This window comes from Leptonychotes weddellii, chromosome 1 (assembly GCF_054177405.1).
Source record: "Leptonychotes weddellii isolate Sample4059 chromosome 1, ASM5417740v2, whole genome shotgun sequence".
NCBI classification, from domain to species: Eukaryota; Metazoa; Chordata; class Mammalia; order Carnivora; family Phocidae; genus Leptonychotes; species Leptonychotes weddellii.
In genome coordinates, this window is record NC_138369.1 from 104857846 (window position 1) to 104869697 (window position 11852).

The following is an 11852-nucleotide window of genomic DNA, read 5'->3' on the forward strand; positions in this document are numbered from 1 at the left end:
GAAGAGAATAGAGAGCCCAGATATGGACCCTCAACTCTATGGTCAAATAATCTTCGACAAAGCAGGAACAAATACACAATGGAAAAAAGACAGTCTCTTCAATAAATGGTGCTGGGAAAATTGGACAGCCACATGCAGAAGAATGAAACTCGACCATTCTCTAACACCATTCACAAAGATAAACTCAAAGTGGATGAAAGACCTCAATGTGAGACAGGAATCCATCCAATTCCTAGAACAGAACATAGGCAGTAACCTCTTTGACATTGGCCACAGCAACTTCTTTCAAGATACATCTCCAAAGGCTAGTGAAACAAAAGCAAAAATGAACTTTTGGGACTTCATCAAGATAAAAAGCTTCTGCACAGCAAAGGAAACAGTCAACAAAACAAAGAGGCAACCCGCAGAATGGGAGAAGATATTTGTAAATGACACTACATATAAAGGGCTGATATCCAAAATCTATAAAGAACTTCTCAAACTCAACATCCAAAAAACAACTAATCAAGTCAAAAAGTGGGCAGAAGACATGAAAAACACTTATCTGAAGAAGACATACAAATGGCTAACAGACACATGTACAATGTTCTAATAAATTATTTTATATTAGTCTTTAATTCTTGTTCATATACTGTTTCTTGAGGTTATAATTAATCTTTCTTCTACAGTCTCCAATGCCTAAGACAGTTTTAAATCACATAAAAGATAAATAATTGTTGATTGATTGACACATTGAGTCCGCAATTCAAATAAACTGACTAAAGTAAATATATTTTCACCTATTTTTCCAAAAATTATTCACTTAATTACAATGAGTTTTGATTCACAGAGCTAAGAAATGTGTAATCCAAATTAGATAGCAAAGATCCCTGATATTTCTTTTACATGTAAAACTTTTTTATAGCCAATTCCTAATTGCAGTGATTTAAGAAGCCAGACTCCAAAGTTGGATTTCTTTGGTCATAAACATGAGTTATAGTGCTGATACTAAACTAAGTTCCCCATGTTCTTTAGTCAGTAGATGAGGGAACAAAAGATCAGTATTATATTTTGGAAACATGATAAGCAATGACTTCACATGGACCTATAGAAAAATCCTTGTCCTGCAACTTTACAGACTTAACAGACTTATAAGTGGTTACTTTACAGCAGAGTCGGTTTTGGAGAGGTTTAAATGAAACTATGACAAGGTCTAGAGTGGAACGTTTCATTCTCTCTGAGAGAGTATTTTGTATTTCATATTCAGAGAAAATAATATCAATTTAAACTGTACTTGGTTATATGCCCAACCTTTTCAATAACAGAATTTTGTTAGCTACTTCTATGTAGCCATATTAATTTAAGGTCATGGAACTCAAATGATACTCCAAACTTCAGGAAGCCTATTACAAGTAGATTTTAGGAACTATTACTTTATTACTATAGTGAATCTAGTCTTTGTTTTATATATTAAAATATCATGCTTGCAAAAATAAACTAATGGACCTGTGCCAAAATAAAAAGATTTTTCACAGCAAAGGAAACCATCAACAAATGAAAAGGCAACCTACTGAATGGAAGAAGATATTTGCAAATGATATATCCAATAAGGAATTAGTATCTAAAATATATAAAGAACTTATATAACTCAATACAAAAAATAATAATAATCCAATTAAAAAATGGGCAGAGGGACGCCTGGGTGGCTCAGTCGTTGAGCGTCTGCCTTCGGCTCAGGTCATGATCCCGGGGTCCTGGGATCAAGCCCCACATTGGGCTCCCTGCTCCGTAGGAAGCCTGCTTCTCCCTCTACCAGTCCCCCTGTTTGTGTCCCCTCTCTCGCTATGTCTCTCTCTGTCAAATAAAATCTTTAAAAATAAATAAATAAATAAATAAAAATTAAAAATGGGCAGAGGACATGAATAGTTATTTTTCCAAAGAAGACACACAGATGGCCAGCAGACACATGGAAAGATGCTCAACATCACTAATCATCAGGGAAATGCAAATTAAAACCACAATGAGATATCACCTCATACTGTCAGAATGGCTAGAATCAAAAAGAGAAGAAATAACAAGTGTTGGTGAGGATGTGGAGAGAAAGGAACCCTAGTGCACTGTTAGTGGGAATATAAATTGGTGCAGCCACTGTGGAAAACAGTATGGATGTTCCTCAAAAAGTTAAAATAGAAACACCATGATCCAGGAATTCTACTACTAAGTATTTACCCCAAAAAAGCCCCCAAAACACTCATGCAAAAAGATATATGCACTTCTATGTTTCTTGCATTACTTGCAATAAAAAGAAGATTTGGAACACTACATCAAAAACTAATGATGTAATGTATGGTGATTAACATAATACAAAAATAAATTAAAAAAAAGATTTGGTACACACACACACACACACACACACACACACCTACTCAGCCATAAAAAAGAACGAGAGCTTCCAATTTGTAACAACATGGATAGACCTAGAGGACATTATGCTAAGTGAAATAAATCAGACAGGGAAAGAAATACACCATATGATTTCACTTATATGTGGAATCTAAAAAAAACAAAACAAATGAATAAACAAACAAACAAAAAGCAAAAACAGACCCATAAGGATAGAGAACAAACTGATGCTTGCTGGGGGTGGGGGATGGGCAAAATGGGTGAAAGAGAGTGGGAAATACAGACTTCCACTTACGGAATGAATAAATCATGGGAATAAAAGGTACAGCTTAGGGAATAAAGTCAAAGATACTGTAATAGCGCTGTATGGTAGCAGATGGCAGTTACACTTGTGGTGAACACAGTGTAACATATAGCCTTGTGGAACTGCTGTGTTGTACACCTGAAACTAATGCAACACTGTGTGCCAACTATCCTTCAAGTACCATGCTCATTTGGAAGCAGCTACAATAGCTCTGTACAGTTTCTCATACTGTGATTCTTGTTTCCATGTTATGCAAACATAACACATAATTTTGTGCCTGTGACACATAGTAGATAACCAAAAAATAGCATCTTTTGTTTTTCCCACATTCAATATCATGCCAGAATTAAAGGATACGCAGAAGGTACCAAAGACATGATATAATGTATATTGAAGAAAAAAAATACAGAAACTATAGTTCATCATGTGGGATATTACTATGTGGGTCATGAATTAAAGAATTAGTTGCAACCTCCTAGACCCCAAAGAGGGCAAAACCACTATAATGGCCAACAGCTGGGTCCATTTGACTGTCTCCCCTTCAAAGTATATTAGGAATAGAACTACGACATAACAAAGAGATTGTTAGTTTCCATTCCTTTCAGTGGGCATAATTTAATGCAGCAATTTAGAAGTGAAAAAATGACCATAGTCTTTAGCATCTGGACCAAAAGAGATATTAGAAGAGATATTGCACATGTGGATCTTGAACCATCACATGCAAATTTTGTAAAAAAAAATAGATATATTGTGAAACTAGCAAACTCACTGGTGACAAGGTTTTAAGAAAGTTCTGGCTTTCCATAGATGCTGTTTTACAACATAATCCTATCACACAGAGAGCTACTGCTCAAGTACTATAGATCATGGGAACTCAGTCATTACATCAGCAAAGAGAAAAAAAAGAAAATTAAGACGATCCATTTTGAAGACAATCAAACTAACATACTTTCATGAAAACGTGAGGAAAACAAAGGAGTGGTTTTGAGGGAACTTGTTATGTTCTCTCACTGAGCAGCCCCAGATAGGACTAGAGGAGATTTTTAGGATCAGAGTTGGGTTGAAGTTAAATGGATTCTGTGACCATTTTCTCTCCTCTCTTGAGATGTCTTGAGTGCACAGTTCCCCTGAATTAACTGCATTACATTTTAGAAGGAAAGAAAAGAGAGAAAGAAATTCCTGCTAGCGTACAGGAGCTACAGACAGTCCAGGCCAAAACCTCCCGAGAACCAATTACTGGTTTTGAGACTAACATTTTGTGGGAAACATTTTCATCAAAGAATATAAATGTGGAAGTTGAAGGTGACCAATTCTTTCATTACTGTTCAAATTCAGTACCTTGCCTGACCCAGTCTCCATGATGAAGATTATGCTCTAATGTGTAGCAACATTTGTGATATCCAGAGAGCAGTTCTGCCCAGCTGATGGTCACTGTGGCTTCTCCATCTTCATGTGCACTAGCAGGACACTCAAACAGGGAAATCAAGGCCACCGTGAAAGCAATTGCTTGAACCTTAACAGGGATGTTGAAAGGAAAACAAACATGGACAGTGTCATTGTTGCAAAACATTCGATGTTCCCTAAGATTAATAAGGAACAGATACTGAATTAATGGGAATTTCCTCAATATTATTTAAAGGATGCAGGCAGTTATAGTAAAAGACAGAACAACAACCATGTTGGTAAAGCAATTACCAAGGCCAGTTCATTATTTGCCTTTATGATACACTTGTTATTAAACACACAAAGAATGCAAAGCTTTCACAATTAGGAAAGGAAATTGTCCAAATTAGACTACTTCAGAGCTCAAGGGCATATTCTCGTGTCATTCAGCAAGTAATAATCTTGTAGCGGTTGGGTGGGATGTGATAGGAAGCCGAATCATCATATCCAATGTCTGGGTTTCTTTTTTCTTTTTTTAAAGATTTTATTTATCTGACAGAGAGAGACACAGCAAGAGAGGGAACACAAGCAGGGGGAGTGGGAGAGGGAGAAGCAGGCCTCCCACCCAGCAGGGAGACCAACATGGGGCTCCATCCCAGGACCCTGGGATCATGACCTGAGCCGAAGGCAGACGCTTCACGACTGAGCCACCCAGGCGTCCTAATGTCTGGGTTTCTTTGTTGCCCTCTCCAATGCATCTATCCCGATATTACATGATACGGTAAATAAGCACTGCCCAGGAGGCTGGCAGAAAGAAGCCTTGTGAATGAAAATCAGAATAATTAACTTGAAAGAGTTATAAGAGATAACTTCTAATAATTGGCAAGAAAACCACACGAAGATTGTCCTTGTAAGCAAGAAAAGGAACTGTGACCTAATCCATCTTTTCCATGCCCAGCGTGTGTGGGCTTATAATCTGTAAGTTCAGAGGTCACCCCCTTTGTATTCTATTTCTATACTGGGCTACAGTTTGATATTTAAATCCATAGTTCAATCTTCCCTTCCCTCACTTACCTTTCCAGTTATGTCCCCAAAAGAAAGAACTGATTCGTTGGCATCAAGGGGGTCATACCAATATTCCATACAAATTGGAGTTCCTTTCAGGCCTTGGAGTTTATATTGACAAGGAAATTCTCCTTTGGACAGCAGATCATAGAAACAAATCTCTTTACTCGTAAAAGCCACTGCTATCTAGAGTAGTAAATAGAAAATCAAAAAGTATTTCTGATGAATTTAATGAAATGGGTATACAAAGGAAATATGCAAATCTCAGCACCAAAGCAGACACTGTTCCCTAAGGGTCACTGACAGTATTACAGAAACATAGCATGGTGACACAAGTAAACTTTATTCTAACTTTGGGTGCTAGCCAAGAAAAAAATTCTTCCCATTAAAGGCATTTGAACATACTTTCTTCCGTACCCCCGCTTCACACACCTGCCAACTTCTGCCGTCCATGGGAGCTGAGATGATTAATCCCATAGAAGAAACAAAGACAGAGGGCGACAGCATCACACAGTCATACCAGAAGCTTTACAAACCATGCTTTACAAAGCAAGCAGAGGTTTTCATAAAAAGCACTTCATAAAAGTTCTGTAAGTAGCGTTCACAAGTCAGATAAAATCCCAAAACCATTTTTAAAAGGGTAAATAACTTTGGTGATAAAATTGACAAAACTTCAGCTGAACCAACCCAAGATTTAAAAAAAAAAAGAATGAAAATATATACCACTAAAATAAGCCATAGAAGAGTACGCTACTAATGACCTGATAGAAATAAGAGAGGATTATAAGAGAATATCAGAAACAGTGGAAGGCCAACAAAGTAGATAACCTAGATGAGATTCCTAGACAAATTCCTGAGACAAAAATATTACCTAAACTAACTCAAAACCAAATAGAAAATCTCAGCAGACATATAATAAGTAAAATAATTGAATTTGTAATTAAAAAAAATTCTCACAAAGAAAATCGTAGGCCCAGATGGTTTCACTAATAAATGTGACCAAACATTTGAAGAATTAATACCAATGCTTCTCAAGCTCTTCCAAGAAAAAGAAAAAGAAAAAGTGGAGGGGATACTTTCCAAATCATTTCATGAAATCAATACTGTCTTATGACCAAACCCACACAAGGACATCGTAAGAAAACTGCAGCTCCATATCCCTAATGAATATACATATAAAAATCTTCAATTAAACATTAGCAGAGAATCCAACATGTAAAAAAATTACATATCATGACCAAGTTATATTTATACCAGAATGCAAGGCTACTTTAACATACAAATATCGTCAATGTAATATTCTACATTAATAAAATCAATGACAAAAACTATATGATTATCTCAATAGACACCAAAAAAGCATTAGACAAAATCCAACACATTTTCATGGAAAAAAAAAAAAAGGCTCAATAAACCAGTAACAGAAGGAAACGTCTTCAACTTGATATATACAAAAAACCCACAGCGGCTATCATACTTAATGGTGGAAAACTGAATGTATTCTCCCTAAGATCAGGAATGTGATGAGGATGTTCACTCACACCGTTACTATTCAACACCACACTGGAATTTCCAGGAAGGGAAATTAGGCAAGAAAAAGAATAAAAGCAACCAGATTGGAAAGGAAGAAGTTAGACTATCTTTATTAGTAGATGACACGATCTTAAACATAGAAAATCCTAAATAATAACAAGAAAAAATGATCAGAACCAATAAATGAGTTCAGTGAAGTTGCAGGATATAAGATCATTTTTAAAAAAATCTATTGTATTTCTATACATTAGTAATGAACAATCTGAAAATGATATCACCAAAAGCAGTCTTAGGAAAACACAAAGACAAAACACATGCTATGATACAGTATTTGTAAATTATCCATCTGATAAATGTATATATCCAGAATATATAAAGAACTCTCAAGGGGCACCTGGGTGGCTCAGTCGTTGAGTGTCTGCCTTTGGCTCCGGTCATGATCCCAGGGTCCTGGGATCGAGCCCCACATCGGGCTCCTTGCTCAGGGGGGGCCTGCTTCTCCCTCTCCCACTCCCCCTGCTTGTGTTCCCTCTCTAGCTGTCTCTCTGTCAAATAAATAAATAAAATCTTTAAAAAAAAGAACTCTCAAAACTCAACAAAATAAACCCAACAATAAAATAGGCAAAAGATTTTAACAGATACTTCACCAAAGAGGATATATAGGTAGCAAATCGGTATATGAAAATATGCTCAATATTATTAGTCATTAGGAAAATGTGAATTCAAACCACAATAAGATTAAAAAAAAAAAAACTATTAAAATGGCTAAAATTAAGAGGGGAAAAAATACCCTGATTATACCAAATGTTGGTAAGGATGTGCTATATCCACATGATGAAATATTACACAACAAAAAGATAAACTACTGATGTATCTCAAAATAACCAAGCCAAGTTAAAGAAGTGAGACCAAACAGAGTACACACTGTATGATGTCAATTATATAAAACTCTAGAAAATGCTAACTATCGTATGGTGACAGAGAGCATATCAGTCGCTACCTGACAAGGAGAGATGGGAGGGATTGGACAGGGGATTACAAAAGGGCACGAGGAAACTTTTGAGGATGGATATGTTCATTATCTTCATTGTACTGTTGATTTTTCACAGTATCTAAATGCATTAAAATCTATGCACTTGGGTATTAATATGTGCAGTGCATTTTGTGTAATTATACTTCAATAAAGCTGTTTGAGAAAAGAAGAAAAAAGCAGCATTCTTTAAAGTTCCATGTTGACTAAGTGCAAAGGAAAGGCTAAGAGTTAGTCATCAGTCCTGGAAAGAAGACACAATGCAACATAATCATTATACAATATAACAACACAAATATTACATTATAATAATAGAATGCTACACACAGATACAAAAGAAAATCTGGGCTTGAACTATGTTGTAATACATACGGTTAACATTAACACCCGATCCTTAGCAAGAACGAACTGGACCACTCTAGAGGCAGCAAAGACTCTGAAACAGGTTCTGAAATCAAGCTGCCTCTGTTTACAAGTTTTGCAACACTGATTACATCCTGCGTGACCTGGGGCAAATTCCACAACCTCCCCTTGCATAGTCTCTCATTTTTAAAGTGGGAATAATATCTACCTTATGGTGATCTTGAGAAGATTAATAGAGCAGGGCATGTCACATAGGAAGCAAATGATGATGACGATGATGATGTTCAAGGCATTAGAGCATACCATTTCCCAGTAAAAAGAACCCGGGTCTTTGGAGAAATGGCCAATTCTGGGTCTGGCATAATAAATATGGAAGATGATCCTGGAACATTTTGTCATACCGGAGAGTAAAGAAGCTTTCGAAGACTAATATGCTTATATCAGAAAAAACTCAGAAGCTGACTTGTATTCATCCCAGTGTCCAAAGATGATACAATTTTAAGGATGGGTTAATAACTCAGTGGATTGAAACAAATCAAACTGGTTAAATTCATGAGTTTATAATGATACTGATAATAATAATGATAGTAGTACTCATTTTTCATCTTTAGAGGATTTTGAATGCTGGTAAATAAAATAAAGAATTACTCATTTATCCTGCCTTTGGTCTATGATTTGTACATTATAGCTGAATAATTGACAAGGGGAATTTCTTTTTATAGAGGCATTTCAGCTTATAAAGAGGAAATGATGAAACTAGAATGTCATCATCTTGCAACCCCTAAACAAATTGATAGATCAAGGAATAATTGTGATAACTGATAATGTCCCAAGAAAAGAGAGAACAGGCATTTTGTGCTTCCCGACTGAGGAACCCCTATTCCAGAACAGACCATTCTAAAACTGTTCAAGTCTTTAGATTCGATTACCAATATACCGGAAATATGGGGAACAAGTAGACATGTTCAACAACCCTATCTAAATACAGTCCACAAAATCCAGACTGTGGAAAACTCTAAAGGACAAACACCTCGTTTCTTTAACAAAAATAGCAACAGCAAGAACAAAACAATGCAACAATAAAGAAGAGGTGAAGAAAAACATGTAGATCAAAATAGACCCATCAACAATTCACAATGATTTGGACCTTATTCAGATTTGAATTCAAACAAACTATCAAACAAGGAATTCACAGATTATTAAAAATTATCAGACAAGAAAATATGTACATGACTGAATATTTGATGATAGCAAGGAATTACTTTAATTGATTTTAAATGTGATAGCAGTACTATAATTATGCTAAAAAGGGAGACTTTTTTTTTAGAAAAATGAAACATTTACAGACTAAATAATTGCATGTCTTGGGTTTCAAAAGTAGGGAGATATAGATGAAACTAGATTGGCTGGAATTGGAAATGGTTAAGGGTAAATATTGGTTCTTAATACTATTATCTCTGCTTGTGTGTATATTTAAAAATTTTCATAGAAAGTTTGCCATGTGCTTAATATAAAATACTAAGAACATGGATTCTTTAAGCTTCATCCTTCCCTCACAAATTGATTTTCCTTTCAACATGTTATCTTACTTATAGGTAGAGTCATATAAGGATATTTGTACTTAGTGGGCCCTCCCGATCACAATTAAGAAACTGACTAGGACAGTGGTTAAAATCAGATAAGCAATTCCCTGTAATTGCATTGAGTTGTGCCACGCACTGTTATAGCCTCTCAGCTCTACATATAGACCCATGATTCTACTACAAACTATGGAGTCCAGAAACGTCTTATGAGCCAGCAATGCAGCATGGCCACATTTGGGACAGAGCCAAGAATCTGAGTCACTATCAGCTGTGTCCTTTAAAGGTGCCCAAGAAACCAGTTTGGGAAATCGAGTAGCCCACTTGGCTCTATTTGCATTCCCTCCAGGTGAGAGGAGAGGCACAGAGAGGTACTACAGCTCTTTGTCACTGCCAGTGTTATACTTGATATTGGTCAGGAGCCCTGTCTCATCATTTTTTTCCCCTTTTTAAGCAGTAAATTTAAGGCACCTGGTGGCTCAGTCAGTTAAGCGTCTGCCTTCGGCTCAGATCATGATCCCAGGGTCCTGGGATCGAGTCCCACATCGGGCTCCCTGCTGCTTCTCCCTCTACCTCCTCACCCCCACTCATGATCTCTCTCTCTCTCTCTCAAATAAACAAATAAAAAAATCTTTAAAGAAATAAAGTAGTAAATTTATTTATTAAGATTTGGTACCTTGTTTACATTTTCCAGAGAAACCAGACTTGTCACCCACAGGTGTTTAAGCTTGGTGGTATCTGAAGTGATGGGAAGTGTTTCTTGCAGCTTTAAATTCTCTCCCCAGATTCCTAATAAGCCTTCCTTACTGATGGTCAGATAACGACTTGAACTTTTTAAGAAAATTACTTTTTGAATGGTGTCCTTGTGCTTCACTGGGAGGAATTCAAGGTCTTTCCACTGGGGAACCACAGTTGCCTTTGCTCGTTCGTCTTTCTCATAAAGTGCTAATAGCATAAATGAAGTCAGCTTGTCCCAGTTAATGAAGCCATCTTGGGCTACATCCACTTTGTCAAAGAGCTCCCCATATTCTTCCTTTGTGCCCCAACCAACAATCTCTGTCATCCTTTGCATAAACTCTTCTCTGGACATGCAAATGGTTTGACATGGCTCTGAGGGCTAGAAACAGGAATAAAAACAAGACAACAGTGAAGGCATCCATAAGTACTAGAGCACTGCCCCATCCCCAGATGTGGACCTAATCAGCAATTCTTCCAAGATGCAAAGACAAATGTCTTTTACTCTGTAACAAGACTATATTTAAGTTAATTGGGACCGGGGAGCACAGAATTGACAGGGCTACAAGCTGACATTTTCGATAACAAATATCCTTATAACTGGAAAAGGGAAGCAGGAGAGTCAGAGATTTGATATGATGATAGAAGCAGCAGTCAGAGTAATGTGGGGCTATATTCCAAGGAATGCAAGCACCTCCGGAAGCAGGAAAAGGCAAGGAAACAGTCTCTGCTAGAGCCTCCAGATGCAAGGCAATCCTGACAACACCCTGATTTTAGCCCTGTAAAACCCATTTTGGACTTGTGACCTCCAAATTAAGATAATAAATCTGTGTGTTTGAAGCTACTAAGCTTGTGATAATTTGTTATAGCATCAGTAGAAAACTAGCATAGTGGTTTACAGAAGATGGATAAACAGAGTTGAGCACAGCCAATAAAATTATACCACACTGAAACTTTAATCCAAAAGCAAGAAGTTCACTTCCGTAAACACATCATTACAAATACACCATGACAGTGAAATCATAAATGGTTGATTTTGTTATTAATGGTACTTATGCTCTATAAAGTGTTTGCAAATACTAAATTAGCAGATACTGAACCATAGTTCTGAGAGGAAATACAGAGTTATGTTTCTATGAGCCCCTGGTCACAATATTTTCATCACTTGATCAATTCATAATTTGTTGGTATGTTTCCATTGAAAGACACTTAATTTAATATATATAGTTAATTTACTAATATTGAATTCATGACCAACTGAATAAAGCTTATCTAACACATGTATCATGTATTTTCTCCATAAGGCACATCATAGCCTTCTTGCACTTAGGAACACTAAACAGAACTTTACCACCACACTTGGGGGCCATTTTTAAACAGCGAAATCACCAACAAAAACACAAAATGCAAAAAGAACTTGGCACTAAGTAGACCACAAATAGGATACCTGTTTGCAGTATGAGAGCTAGAATAAAAA

The 11852-nt window shown here is 36.5% G+C and overlaps 1 protein-coding gene across 1 annotated transcript in view; it reads right to left on the reverse strand.

Moving 5' to 3' along the window:
• Positions 1-11610, reverse strand: part of WDR49 (WD repeat domain 49) — a 103275-nt gene extending 91665 nt beyond the window's left edge. Inside the window, exons 1-3 of the mRNA XM_081812756.1 lie at positions 10317-11610; positions 5144-5320; positions 4025-4199 (exon numbers count right to left, since the gene is read on the reverse strand). Coding sequence (XP_081668882.1) covers positions 4025-4199; positions 5144-5320; positions 10317-10730 — 766 coding nt within the window. The 5' untranslated portion in view covers positions 10731-11610. The remainder of the gene's footprint in view (positions 1-4024; positions 4200-5143; positions 5321-10316) is intronic.
• Between the last annotated feature and the right edge of the window lie 242 nt (positions 11611-11852).